General features: G+C 41.7%; 1 protein-coding gene across 11 annotated transcripts in view; it reads right to left on the bottom strand.

The window, feature by feature from the left end:
- PPFIBP1 (PPFIA binding protein 1) overlaps positions 1 to 15496 on the bottom strand; it is a 191680-nt gene that overhangs the window by 84466 nt on the left and 91718 nt on the right. For all 11 annotated transcript variants that reach the window (XM_032775923.2, XM_032775922.2, XM_032775924.2 and 8 more), the window contains one exon: positions 197 to 286. In XM_032775923.2, coding sequence (XP_032631814.1) covers positions 197 to 260 — 64 coding nt within the window. In that variant the 5' untranslated portion in view covers positions 261 to 286. The remainder of the gene's footprint in view (positions 1 to 196; positions 287 to 15496) is intronic.

Here is a 15496-nt window from a genome sequence, read left to right as displayed (position 1 = left end):
GAAAAGGTGCAGCTGAATTTGCACTGTCTGTTTGCAGTGATTTGGGCCATTCAAATCTGTTTGCATCCTTTGAGTTTCACAACTAGTTAGTAGGGAGTCATTAAACACAGTTCTATTTGCATCCTCTTTCAACTGGAACTCAGCCCTACACAGATGAAAGGAGGATTGAACTGGTTGAACAGCATAATGTTTTTACCTGCTATAATGCCGTCCATCTGTTCCAAAGCTGCAGCCAGCATGTCACTTGCGTCACTCATCATCTTCCTGCTTTACTCACTGCTAAAGCCTAACAAGAAATGAAATGATAATTCTGTTACATTGACACCAATACATCAAAAGCCTCAGCTATGCAAGTCAGTCTGCAAGTGGCTATTCATTTTGCGGTTGTATTAATTGAGATGGAATACATGGGTCAAAAGTGTTAACATAAACCAGTCACTGTCCAACATTCAACAGTATTAAACAAGGTCTGGGGTTTGGTATACAGAGACCTCAGCTTGCTTAACACTATGGCAAATACACCATTACAAATCCTTGTAACTTTTTATTAAAGATACAGAGAAGGAAAAAATGGTTAAAGCATCTGCAATGAAAAATATTAAGTCCGTATTTCATTTTAACAATATCCCCTGTTTCCTTTCCTTTAGTTGGAGAAAGTTTTTACAAGGAAACCTCCCCGTCTTGTTTGGCAGTCTCTTAGATGGTATTAATGATGATAACTGTCCTTTTGGGGGAAAGAGAAGTGAGCTGAAATGGGCTGGAACTGCTGTTAAAGTCTAATCCCATTTTATTTCAGGCGGTCTTTGGGATTCAGATGGAGCTGGTAGGACTAGCACTGCCATCTGGATCCCTCTCTCTGGCCCAGTCTGGTAAAGACATCTCTCGGGATCAGGATGACGAAGGCGAGGGTCCCAGGAGACACTGGGGGACAGTCATGATGACAAAGTTGCTCCAGCAGCCTCTCTCTGTTTTTATTTTCCCCCTCAAAAAAGTCTTTTTTTAAGGACCCCAAAAGAGAGTGGTGGGTGGAGTAGCTTATCCCCTCATTATTTTGTCCACCAATTAGGCCTAGTATCTGACACAAATTTTGGTTCATTAGTTTTTGGTTCCACATTTCTTGTTTTTACTCAACTGCAGTCTTTGACTTATATTAATAGGCCTCTTTGCTTAGATTAATTCAGTTTTTTTGTCTCACTTTCATACCTCTTAATAACATCCATTATTGAAAGCAACTACTTTCCATGAACGTTTGTTGTACAGGTTATTGCAACATCTCTTGAACTTTCATATACTTTTTTACAATTGAGTTTACCATTAGGGTGCATTAAGCCCAATTATCATAGCGTCACTCAGTGTCCTCTAAATTTAGGAAGTTTACTAAGTAGCAGGGTTCTTCCTGACCACTGGCAATATCAGCAGGCGTATCTCACCTAAGCCCCAAATGAGCTGCTAGGAAATCAAGTCTTGCTTGTTGGGCTGGTCTCTATCTTTGGGAGGTCTGGACACAGTCACATTCATGTGTGTCAACTGCCTGTATGGTAGAACATTGGTGGCCCTCTAATTCCCACCAGCAGTGGCATGTGACGCTTCAGACAGCTCACACAGGAGAAACAGCATGCTCTAATAGCCAACTGAAATTTACCAGAAGGGAAGTAAATTGAGGATGAAGCTTTAACCATAGCAGTGAGCCTGAGTCTCTGCTCTAAAGCTCCCCCAGGCCCACAACTCCTTCTCTTCTGTAGTCCTTCACGAATCAAAGAGAGTCTCATAGCGGATGAAAAAGGAAATAACTATTTTCGTTAACATGGCACACTGTTCTATATCAATGGTCCATCTTGGGAGAAAAAACCCAATTTCAGATAATCCAGGTTTCAGGAAGTTCAGGTAAATCAGGAGTCTAGTGTTCTGTGCATTACTTCAGCAGAGACCGAGGGGAAAAAAAAACGCCTTTGCGTAATTTTAGGACTTCTCTACCGGTTCTAAATACGTGTCACTTGCATTATCGTGACTGTGGAAACAAGGTGACAAATGGGGGCAAAATAAAATAAATGCCATTGTTCGTCATGCATACCAAAGAAAATAAATTAGCAAATAAAAATACAAAAATAGATTCTTGCACATAAGAAGAGTGCTTCGTTGTTATCTTTTTAACAAGAGTCAGCAGCGTGTGAACCAAATTATGCCCTGGGAGAACTGCAGAGAAGACAATGGAGTTACACCACAATTAATCTAATCCCAGAATGTTTAGAAGTTGAGGAATAAAGAGGGATTTAAAAACTAGACTTTTCTTGGAAGGACACTCTACTCTACTCTTCAAGAAGAACCTGCTGGACACACTTCCCAAGATGATAAGATGGGAGTTTGGGAATTTAAATGGATGATTTAAAGAAAAAAGCAATATTTTTAAGTTTTGGTCCTCAAACTTTATTTCTTAATTGAATCACTCCCACTTTCCCAGCTGCAACAACTCATCCTTGTTTCCTGTTATCCTTTAGCTCATGAGAACACTCAACTTCCAAAAAATCAACATAAGAGGCTTTTAAAGATGGCAACCCACTTCCTTTCCACCAATTTATACTGACTGCATCAGAGCTGGCCCAGACCAGATGTTCAGCCAGAGCCTCTCCCCACTATGCTGAGGCAATTGGTGAAACCCTTCATTAGGAATCAAAAGGGGCCAAAGTTAAGTGCATAAGTGGCAGCCATTTTAGGAGTACACAGTGTGCCAGAGTTCAAATCTCTACCGCTCTTATTTAAACTAAGAGAAGGGAAGAATTAACCCCTCACCACAAGGATTTATAGCCAATGAATTTTGCCTAAATTAACCAGCTTACATTCTTTCATTTTAAGTCTAATGCCCCATGCAGCTCAGAGACAAGTTGACATATCTTATTAGAAAGTAAGAAAAAACTTTACACAAGGCAAAAAACATCCCGCAGTTGTGAAGGAGATTTTATATATCTAGTAGACCTGTCAAATTACTAAAAAATTAATCGTGATTAATCAAAGTTTTAATTATACTGTTAATAATAGAATACCAATTTAAATTTACTATAAATGTTTGTGGATGTTTTTCTACATTTTTAAATACATCGATTTCAATTATAATGCAGAATACAAAGTATCAAGTGCTCATTTTAGATAATTATTTTTATTAAAAACATTTGTACTGTAAGAAAAGATAACCACATTTTTACAAATGGAGAACTGAGGAACAAAGAGATTAAAAGCCTGCTTCAAAGTCCATTGAAGTCAGTGGAAGTCTTTTCACAGTGTCTTGCCCAAAGGTCACACAAGAAGTCTGTGGTACTGCTCAGATTAAACCCAGAGTGGACTACCAGTCCACTGCCTTAACTACAAAATCACTAAGAAACCTGAAGATGGTATAGGGAAAATTTGGGCTACCCTTACTGTCTGGGACTCTTAGCAGAACAATTCATCCAATAAGATCCCAAGATTTTAGATTACTGAGTCAAAATAGGGGGATACACCTTTCTCATATCTCCTTTTCCTAACCACCCAATGTCCAAAATTGAAAATCTGGTGAGAAGCAGATGGGTACAGTAACTCCTCACTTAATGTTGTAGTTATGTTCCTGAAAAATGTCACTTTCAGCAAAATGATGTTAAGCGAATCTAATTTCCCCATAAGAATTTATGTAAGTTTCCAGGGAAATTTTTTTCACCAGACAGACTATCTAGATCTAGATCTAGATCCTGGTACACAGTGATGATGATTGTGAAACTTGGTTGAGGTGGGGGAGTCAGAGGATGGGATATTTCCCTTACTGGTAAATGATGAACTAGCAATTGGCTGAGCCTTCAAGGGTTAACTCTCTCTCTACACAAGGCAACAGGAATGGAGGGAGACATGCCTATTTCTCTTAAGTACACTGCCTTGTTAATTAGATCAGCTTGCTGAGAGGCAGCTGCTGCAACCTCCCTCCATCCTGAGTCCTGGTCTGTCCCCCCTGTTCAATGGAAGATGGGGTAAGTGGGGTGCAGAAATGGGGGGAGGGGACACCATAAAACATGAGACCCCTCTTCCTTCCCTCCACCACCACACAGAAAGCAGGAGTCTTGAGGAGCAGCTCCAAGACAGAAGGCAGGAGCAGCACATGGCAGTGGGGGAAAGGACACAGCTGAACTGCAGGCAGCTGCTGCACAGGGAACTTGGGGGAGTTGATAGGGAGGCTGCCGGTCCACCCTGGTTCCAAGCACCCACCAGCTAGCTGCAACGGGCTGCTCTTCCTGCAAGCAGTGGACAAAGCAGGTGGCTGCCAAACAACCTCGGAAGGGAGCATTACACAACTTTAAACGAGCATGTTCCCTAATTGATCAGCAACGTAACAATGAAACAACTTTAACCGGGACGACTTTAAGTGAGGAGTTACTGTACTTTGAAGCATATTCTGTATGGATAACAGTGAAGTTGCTGGGTGACTGGATCAACAAGGGGCCCATCATCAAATAAAGCAGTAGTTCTCAAACAGATGTATGCGTATTCCTGGGGGTACGCAGAGGTCTTCCAGGGCTATATCAACTCATCTAAATATCTGCCTAGTTTGCAACAGGCTACATAAAAATCACTAGCGAAATCAGTACAAATTAAAATTTCATACAGACAATGACTTGTTTATACTGCTCTATATACTATACACTGAAATATAAGTACAATATTTATATTTCAATTGATTTATTTTATAATTATATGGTAAAAATTAGAAAGTATGCAATTTTTCAGTAATAGTTGCTGTGACACTTCTGTATTTTTATGTCTGATTGTGTAAAAAGCAAGTAGTTTTTAAGTGAGGTGAAATTTGGTGGTGCACAAGAGAAATCAGACTTCTGAAAGGGGTACAGTAGTCTAGAAAGGTTGAGAGCCACTGGAATAAGGGGCTTGAATTCCAGCCCAGGCCAGCAGTGCAAAATGTTATTACTGTCTGAAAGTTGTCTCGTGTCCTATGTGACAATAGGTGGTGATGTCAGTTCAGTTTTTATTGTATACTCAGCCACATCACAAAAACCACCAACATGGTTATTATCCTTGTTGACAGTCTCAGAGGAGAGGCCAAGGGTTGAATGACCATGAAAACTGAACTACCATTTTGCCGTTAGGCCTGGTCCCATTCCAAGCCAAGTCTGTATCGCACTGGTGTGAGAAAGTTTGAGCTGCTGCTTCCCATGCCTTGGCTTACCTCTTTTTTGGGTGTGTCTACACTGCAGCTAGAGGTATAATTTCCAGCTTGGGTAGATGCACACATGCTAGCTTTGATCAAGCTACTGTGCTACAAATAGTCAAGTAACCACAGTTGCACAGCTAGCCACCAAATATATAGCTACGGCCTGAGATGGACTGTCCCCGTGTGCCGCTGCAGCCATACTATTTTTAGTGCACTAGTTCAATCAGAGCTAGAGCATGTATACCTACCTAATCTGGGAATTACACCTTCTGTTCCAGTGTAGACACATCTTTTATGGCTGGAAGACTCAAGTTTTTGGGGTGTCAATCTGGATCCCTTCAGAAGCACTAAGTTCACCTTTTAAAAATGCTGTTGTCTTTCCCAAGGTGGCAGCCACTGTGCTGAAAGGGAGTTTATACACACATGGGCTGAACCTAAACATCACAAGGGCAAAACACTTGCATGTGCTTAACTTTAAGGACATCAGTAGTTCCAGCAAAGGCAATGTATCTACACGCTTAAAGTTAAGCACGTGCTTTAGCATGTAGTTTCTGTTCTAGCACAATGAAGATATGAGTCACAGGGATACTCTAGATTGTTGTGGCTTACATCTGGTACACAGTCTGTGTGAGACAACACTTCTGCTATAAACATAGATACAGCACAAGGCTAAACAAAAATCAGACAGGGAGAATCATTCTAATCTTTTGCATGCCCTGCCACTTTGTCTTCTTAACAAAGGTCAGATATTTCCAGCATCGTAGGCAACATTCAGCTCCAATATAAGCAATAAGGAAAGTTGTTCATCTCATCTTTGGTGTAAATTATAGAATGCAGATCCCTAAAAGGCAAAACAATTCTAAAGTTTCCCTACACAATTGTCATCTATGAGTATACACCACCTGCTAGGTAACTTTTATTGCAGACCACCAAGCTATCTCTGCTGAAAGGCTACAATGAAAAAGGCCTGTGAGCATCATTTTTCCATCAAAGCTCTTCTTGCAGCACAATAGCAAAAAGTGGATCTGAACCTTAAGGATACCCTTGGAATGATGGAATAAAGACTACTCAACTTACATAATGACATACATTTTTTTTAACCTAGTTACGGAAGTTCGAGAAGCTGCAGTAATTTTTGAAAGGGAAAAAGTAACAAGTGGATGAGCTAAACAAAAAAAGGTCTAACCAAATGGAAGAATTATAGCTGCAGATTTTTGGCATAAGGTACGTAAGCAATAAAGATCAAACAATATATTGCCTGCCATAATATATAGCAAATCTTCCTTAAAATATCTATGGCTCAGCTGCCTACATGTTTGATAAGGGAGAAAAAAAAAACACAATTCCTTCTTCCTTTGAAGATCGCCTAGATCAGGGATCTCAAACTCAAATCACCACGAGGGCCACATGAGGACTAGTACATTAGTCCAAGGGCCAGATCAATAACACCTTTTCATATAAAGGTACAAAAGCCCTCCGCCCCCCACTCCACCCCTGCCATGAGGCCCCACTCTGCCCCGCCTCCTCCCACCCCTTCCCTGCCCCCATTCCAAACCCTTCCCCAAATCCCCACTCCTGCTCCACCTCTTCGCCTCCTCCCCTGAGCGCGTGGCTCCCTGCTCTCCCCGCCCCCCCTCCCCCCGAAAGTGCTAAATGCTGGAAGCACCTGGAGGTAGGCAGAGGAGAGTTTGGCTATAGCAGGAAATAACTCGGGGGGGGGGGGGCGGCACGGGGAGCTTGGCAGGTCACAGCAAATAACTTTGCAGGCCACATGTTTGAGACCCCTGGCCTAGACAATTAAGGAATTCTTGCCCTTAGTATAGTAGTATAAGAATCTTCACGAATAGAGAATGGGCACCGTCATCTTTAAATTTCTCTTGAGTCCTCTAAGGCAGAGAGCTTAAAGAGAACCCTCAGAACTTCTTCTGCTCTAGACAAAACCCTGGTTCCCTATTGTGCTGTGGACTAAGGCCCCTATACTGCAAAGTGCCAAGTACCCTAAACTGCCATTTATTTTAATGGGACTAGAACGTGCTCACCACTGCTCAGGAACAGGCCACCTATAAAAAAAATCGTCGTGGAGGGAGTGAGAACATAAAAAAGCCAAGATGCTGCCCATAGCTTTGGTAAGGAGCAGAACCATCATCTCATTGTTATCTTGTTCTCCCCCCCCACCCCCCAAATACCTGTTTCTTGTCTTATACTTAGAATGTAAGCTCTCTAGGGCAGGGACTGCCTGCCGCATGTCTGTACAATGCTTAGCAAACAATGGGGTTGGGGCACCTAGGCACTACCTACCACAATATAAAAAATGGAACCAGTTTGCTTCATCAGGGCAAAGCAATCTCACAATTTTCAGCTAAATACATTTCCCACTTAAGTTTTTCTTCTGAACAAAGACTTTGTCTATACTGAACTATTGTTCTGAGAGATCCGCACCAAAGCTACCATCAATACAGCTCAACTAATAGCAGCAACAGTGAGAATCCTAGTCTAGATAGCGCCCAGGTGGTCACTAGGTGTTTTAACTAGGGTCATCTTGCCCTGCTCTAAGTGGGGTTGGATGACAAGGTGGTTAAAACACAGGCAACCATACAGTAGAGCTCCCACCACTGCTACCACAACAGGAATTGCTCTGGGGGTAGGAGCAGGGTCAAATTTAAAAAAAATAAAGTCCAGTGAAGCAAAAAAAGGAAATATCACTGCTTTTTGTAATCCAAAGAGAACAAAAAGACTGCCCCAAACATCCTCTTGCCACCTCTCAAAGAACATCTGCTGTCAAACTAAGCAGGCCACAGGCTAGGAAATTTTGAGAGGTAAAAAACAGCTGGAGACTATATGACAAGATATTGTTTCCCTAACTACTTATCCCTGCAAAGTGGTAATTCAAAACAAAGATAGCTTGAATTGAATTGAACAGAACAGACTGGTCACCCTCCCCAGACGGTGCGTCATCTGGGTTTGAGGAAGTGAAACTACTGAGATAAAGAAAACTGGAAGTGTTCTTCCCCTGCTCCAGAAACAGAGTGGTTTTTATTATTATTTACATAGCACCATTGCTATGTACGGCATTCAAATGACAGGAAGAAAGACAAAGACTCTGCACTCCAAGGAATTTACAGCAGACAAAGAACAAGGCAAGAAAAGACAACACACCACAGAGAGAGGAAAAGACGTAGGGATATCAGAAAGCAGAGGAAAAGGGGAATACAAGGCACACATTTTTGGGACAAGCATCCCAAACCATTTTGAGTACCAAGATAGTGACCATGCTTGTCTTGTACATATGAAATGTCATCTGCTTGCTTGATGTTTCTAGTACAAATAAAATAAGAGGAAGGACAAAAGTAATACTCACACACCAAAAGGATGAATTGCTGACTTTTGAAATAGAGTGGGTAGCATCTAACTAGGCTGCATATGAAAGAATGATGTATTGGAAAGTAACTGGAACAGATACTTGTTGATGAATAGAACAGTTTCTTTCTTTTTAATTTACTTCTTTCCAAAGGAGGTAAAATCCTACCAAAAAAAATCAAACATAGGAAAAGCCAGACAGTCAGGGAACACTGAGAAAAAACAGCTTGAATAATCCCACAGAGTGGTGAAGCAGTCAAGGATCCTGGGAATCTTTCATTAACTAATGAGGTTGTTCAGACAGTCACCCCTAGCTAATATATAAACACCACACCGAATAGAATAAACCATTTTCTCTTACTCACAAAGATAAGGAAAGAAGACAGGGAAAATCACTCCATAAGAATAGATGGGTCCACATGTATAACACAGAAGGTGAGTGAAACAGACACTTGCCAACAGACAAAGAGAAACACATGGAATTCATCCCTGATACAATCTTACTGACATCAGTGAGCTACACCAGCCATTAATCTGGTCCAGTATGTGCATATTTTTCTCAAAACACTTTACCACAGGGATTATTTAAAACAAGTTCTGCCATGCTTCCCAAATGAAAACCTGTGTTACCGTCCTAACGCTTTTCTTAAATATAATCAGTTCAAGAGACTTGTTTTTTAAACCTCTATTCCAGTGCTCACAGCTGAACACCTTGCTCAGACTAGAAGAAAAAAATATTACTTCATGAAAGATAAACGACAAGAGACAATTTCAAATTGCAATTATTTCGATCATCAGTTAGGGTGACTCTTATCAGTTACTGACATTCCCAGAATGTCTCTGGCTGTTACATATAAAGGAGGTATTTGGTCTTACTTGTTAAATATCCTTTCTGCTGTTCCCACCACTACTCTGGTTGCTAGGGTTATGCGGTTCACCTTCCAGTACAAACACACACAAACACTTCTGGCTACCTCACCAGTGCAGATGTATTCCCAACCACTTCAAGAGAAAGTGAAAAACAAACCACAGAGAAATGAAAACACTGCTTTGCAAGAAAACCTAAGGGCAGCCAAAATGTGCAGCATCAGAGAGCTTATGCTGCTGTGCTCATTCACATAAAGCTCGCATCAGCTTCAAATGGAATAAGGACTTCAGGATCCTTAATGAAGATGCCAAACAAATATGAAGCACTTAAACATATTGCACATGTTTGAAATTATTCATAATGTTCTCACCCAGAGACTATCTATGCTGATAGGTCAGTGTCTATCATCTTCTTTATTCCAAGTCTGAGAGCCCTACATGTACAAAGAAACTACTCATTGGGGCAGAGACAATATGTGGAGTGTCCACATATTCATATGTTAGTGGCACCCAAAGAGTTCTCTATATCCAGTTTGAAACATAAAAGCAGTGGAAGTATCCAAGGCCAGAAGGGAATTCATTCTCTGTTCAAGAAAAATCAACAATGTCTGAAAACTTGCTTTCACTGACAGAGAAAGCTTCAAAACTTGCCAGAATCTAGAGAGGTATCTGTTCTCTCTTTTTGAGCTCAGAGAAGGTAAAACGGCCGTCAAGTTTAAAGGAAAGTCAATAAGCACTTTCAGAACATCCAAGAATTCTTCGCACAACTACTACTTGTTCTTATGGTCTTTTTCGATTTCATATAAGCGTTTGTAGTTCCGACATGTATATAAAATGATTAACTCTCACCTATATACGCCCAGGATCAAATTATTATCCCATTTACCAAAAAGTATAATTGGTATCCATTATGGTTAGAGCAGAGGTCCCCAAAGTGTGGGGTGCACCCCCCTAGGGGAGCACAGAGAAACATTGGGGGGGAGGGGCATGGCAGGCCTAGGCCAGCCGCACGAGGGGCAGGGAGGGAGCGCCTACCCAGCCCGGCCTCACCTTCAGGTATGGAGCCACACCTCCGGCTCTGGGCCCCACACCTGGCCCCATCTCCAGCCTCAGTGCAGCTCCATACCTGGCTGGGGGTCCTTACCAGCCCCCACCATGGCCCAGCTATGGCTCCGTTCTCCCCGGCCACCCCCAGCCTTGGCCCCATTATCCCTGTCCACTCCCCCCACCCACCCCCAGGCCCGGGCCCACTCCCAGCCCCAGGTTTGAGGGAAGGGAGAGGTGCAGACAGTGGTAAGGGGGGTTGTGACCCTCAAAAGTTTGGGGACCATTGGGTTAGAGAGTTTAATTACCCTTGACTGAAATAAAGAAGCTGCCCTAAAGAACCTCATTAAAATCTAGGCAAGAAGATTATTCTTTCTTCTACATATCACACAGCACAAAGTGCTGTAAAATTAGCTTCATATACTCATAAGTGTGCTATTTCAACTTCAGGCAAAACTGAAAAGAGCCAAGGACAGGTGAGATTAAAGGTTTGTTTTCTTCAATACATTCTGAGTTGCATCAAGAGAAATATTTATAAGCACTCTGTCATAAACAGATAGTAGGAGTTAATAGAACAGAAGTACTTTATATCTCTTTTGACTGTAAAGGGTTAACAAGTTCAGTAAGCCTGGCTGTCACCTGACCAGAGGACCAATCAGGGGACAGGATACTTTCAAATCTTGAGGGAGGGAAGTTTCTGGGTGTGCTGTTAGAATTTGGTTATTCTCCTGGGTTTCTGAGAGTGACCAAACGTGCAACAGGTTTCTCTCAGTCTCTCCGACACAGGCTCTTATAAGTTCTAAAATAGTAGTACTAGTAAGATACGGCGAGTTAGGCTTATGTTTGTTTTCTTTATTGCAAATGTGCATTTGCTGGACAAGCTCAACTGTATATTTGGCGGAGAGTTCAAATTTGTATTTTGCTGAAAGCATTTTATTTGCTGTTATCTTAGGCTGGGAGGGTAATCCAGTGTCTACAGCTGAAACCCCTGTACCTAATCCATCTTAAATTTACAAAGATAATTTTACTGTTTTTTCTCTCTTTAAATTAAAGTTTTTCTGTTTAAGAACCTGATCGTTTTTTTATTCTGGTGAGACCCCAGGGGATTGGGTCTGTCACCAGGACTTAGTGGCGGAGAAAGGAGGGAGAGGGGAAGAAAGGTTAATTCTCTCATCTCGGTTGGATTAACTTTCTTCTCTCAGGGAGAGTCAGGAGGGGAAAAGAAGGCGGGGGGAAGGGTGAATTTTCCCTCTCTGTTTTATGATTCAAGAGTTTGAATCACAGTGATCTTCCAGGGTAACCCAGGGAGGGGAAGCCTGGGAGAAGCAACGGTGGGGGAAAGGGTTTACTTTCTTTGTATTAAGATCCAGAGGATCTGGGTCTTGGGGTTCCCAGGGCAAGGTTTTGGGGGGACCAGAGTGTACCAGGCACTGGAATTCCTGGTTAGTGGCAGTGCTACAAGTACTAAGCTGGTAATTGAGCTTAGGGGAATTCATGCTGGTACCCCATCTTTTGGACGCTAAGGTTCAGGGTGGGGAATTATACCATGACACACTCTCTATTGGTGCATTTTCTTTGGGAATCTGTCAATGTCCAGATTTACTTTGAGTAAAATCTCCAGTTCCATATCTCGTCAGCACCAGCTTCCTTATATCTAAACAAAAACTAGGTACATAAAAAGGATCCAATTAGCCAAATCTATCAACTCTGTCTTCGTCTCACTACAAAGTACATTGATCAATTAATTTATAAATTCTCATGCAAAGAAGATGCATCATAATTTAGGACACTTTTCAAATGGCAGCATCTGTTGTCAGTGCTGGCTGCCCATGGAATTTTCTGTAATGTTTTGTGCCTTTTTCGTTTCATCAGATCTACCTTTAGAGCTCATTAGGAGTCAGATACAAGACTGGACTCCTTCCCATTGGAGAGAAAAAGAGAAAGAAGATCAAGAGTATCAAACATAACTAGTGTTAGTCAAGACGCTTAACATACTTCTGGGAGGTGATGAGATACTACAGCGATGAAGACAATATAAAAAACAATAGACTAGAACAGATCTTATGGCTTTGTCTGCTAAATCGAAGAGCCCTCATCCATGAAACATCTTCTCTCCATGCTGGTACTTGCAGACTATAACCAAGTTGCCTGTTATATTTATCTTTTTAAAAAGAAGTTTATCAGTCTTCTTCGGTCCCCCATTATAAGGCAGGTTTCCCAGTTCTCAGATTATTCCTATGGCTCTTCTCTGAACCCTCCCCAATTTATCAGTATCCTTTCTGAAGTTTGGACACCAAACACACCATTTCAGTAATGGTCTCATTAATGCTGCAGACAAAGATAATACCACTTCCCCACTTCTACTCCCACTCCCTGTTCCCTTGCTTTTACATCCAAGAACTGTGTTTCACTTCTCAGCAACAGGATTTCACTGGGAGCTCATGTTAGTTGGTTATCCACCATGACCGTGTTCTTTTCAGAGAGACACTATATATAAAGATATAGTTCCCTATCCCATAAGTATGACCTATATTCTTTGTTCTTAGAGGTGCAACCTTGCATTTGGCTTTATTGTAACACACGTACGTTTGTGCCAACTTACCAAACAATCTAGACTGCTCTTTAAGTGTGATCTGTCTTGATCATTATATATGTGTTTTGGGAAGGTTTAGTAATATAAGAATCCTAATAAAGCATTTGATAAGTACTAAGTATTACTGTTATTTATTGACATATAAATAAAATGCATGTCTTGGGTAGGTGGTTCTCACACTCCCTTCTGACACATGTTAATATTGATAATTACTGCGTACCACATTTCCAATCTTGGTTATATTTTGTTTCTTAGCCAGAGGAAACAAACAGTCTGGGGTGAGGAGAGGGACAGAACAGCTAGTCAAAATGTTATTCTCTTGACAGTCTAACAAAAAAAACCCCCAAAAATGAGCAAACAAAACCAACAACTCAATATTTATATTTTGTAAATGTGTATGGGAAGGGGGTAGGGGAAGCTATTCCATAAAGATTATCAATACACCAAGTTTCACTCTAGAGCGAATTAATTCTACCGAGTCACAAAATCCACTAAATAAAATAATGATGCTGTGGGATTTTTTTAAAATCTGGAAAAACAACACATCCTTAATTTTATCAGCATTGCCAGGTTTGTATTTCATGAAAATAAATGTCACCTCAGACATATTGATACCTATTTGTGCTCTCTCTGGAGAGCCAGAACAAGCAAGAAATATACTTTACAAAGAAACCTTTGTACAATACATTTCAATTATGAACAAACTCGTATTTCAAATATGAAATATCTAATCAGTTGAATAATTTCCAAAGGGTGTTGTAAAGGCTACAAAGCTAACAGCCAGTTTTATAGTTAAACAGCAACAAACTGGTTCATTATGTTTTGCTCCCTGCATGACACCACACCTCTGCAAATAATTAAACACATGACATGGTGGTTTATTAAAGGCAAAGTAAAGAGCAAAGAAAGGACACCACCACCACCCTCCCCTGGAGAGACACTTTTTAGTGTCTCTTCTACATCTTCTAGATCAGGGTGGGCAAACTATGGTTTGGGGACCACATCTGGCCCTTCAGACATTTTAATCTGGCCCTCGAGCTCCTGCTGGGAAGCGGGATCCGGAGCTTGCCCCACTCTGTGTGTGCTGTGGCTCTGTGCGGCTCCCAGAAACAACAGCATGTTTCCTCACCAGCTACTATGCATAGGGCAGCCAGGGGGCTCCATATGCTGCCACCGCCCCAAACACCAGCTGTGCAGCTCCCATTGGCCAGGAACCGCAGCCAATGGGAGCTGCAGGGGCAGTGCCTGCAGACGGGGCAGCGCCTGCAGACGGGGCAGCATGCAGACCCTCCTGGCTGCACCTCCGCATAGGAGCTGGAGGAGGGACATGCCATTGCTTCCAGAAGCTGCTTGAGATAAGCGCAACCAGGACCCTGCACTCCGACCACCTCCTGTGCCACAACCCCCTGCCATAGCCCTGATCCTGTCCTCTGAGCCCCTCAGTCCCAGCTCAGAGCACCCTCCTGCACCCTCAACCCCAGCCCAAACCAAGAGCCCACACCCCCAGCTGGAGTGCTCATCCTCCCACACACACCCCAACCCCCTGCACCAGTACAGAACCCCTCCCACACCCTGAACTCCTCATTTCTGGCCCCACCCCAGAGTCCTCACTCCTTCCTGCATCCCAATCCCCAATTTTGTGAGCATTCATGGCCCGCCATACAATTTCTATACCCAGATGTGGCCCTGTGTCCAAAAAGTTTGCCCACCCCTGTTCTAGATCCAAAAAGTCTCATGGTTGTATTTTTTTTTTTTTAATTTACTATTAACTTCTTAAAGAAAGTGCACGTAGTTTTTTTTAAGAGGCTGGCAGATAAAGAGTGAAAGGTGCAGAAACAAAAACTTCAACATTTAACAAGTAATTGATTTTTTAAAAATTACTTTGGGCTATTTTTAGTAGTTATATAAAAAGGGCTTAGTTTCAAATCTGTTGAGCCATCATGAGTTCCAGGCCTCAAAAAAGACATCATATAACTGTATTCAATACATTACTCTGGTGCTCAAGAAAGGAGAATAAATAAGCTTTAAAGTCAAATAAAATAAATGCTGGCAAGGCAGTAACGTAATGGAAACAATTTGGAAATATATCTTAATACAAGACCGAAAAAATAAACTGCCTATGTTTCAAATTTCTCCCAAGACTTTTTTTAAGCGGTGTGTTAGATTCTGTGCCTTTGGCAAGCAAACAAATAGGTGATGAAAATGATGATGGAAGACATTGGCCTTATATTACAATATGTACTGTAGCTAGAACCAAATTGCAATTTGTAACACCCACTACTAGCAGAGGAAAAATGGTCATCTATAACACCCTGAATCAGGAAATTAAAGAGCATTTTTGTTCTATATACGAGGTAAGTGCAGACAGAGGAACAGGAATTTAATCTAACGTGGTTTTAATTGTAAGTGAATTTGTCAAAGGGAAACAAGCAAAAGAAAATTACACCTGTGGG

Source organism: Chelonoidis abingdonii, chromosome 1 (assembly GCF_003597395.2).
Source record: "Chelonoidis abingdonii isolate Lonesome George chromosome 1, CheloAbing_2.0, whole genome shotgun sequence".
Taxonomy (NCBI): Eukaryota; Metazoa; Chordata; order Testudines; family Testudinidae; genus Chelonoidis; species Chelonoidis abingdonii.
This window is presented reverse-complemented; position numbering and strand designations above follow the sequence as displayed.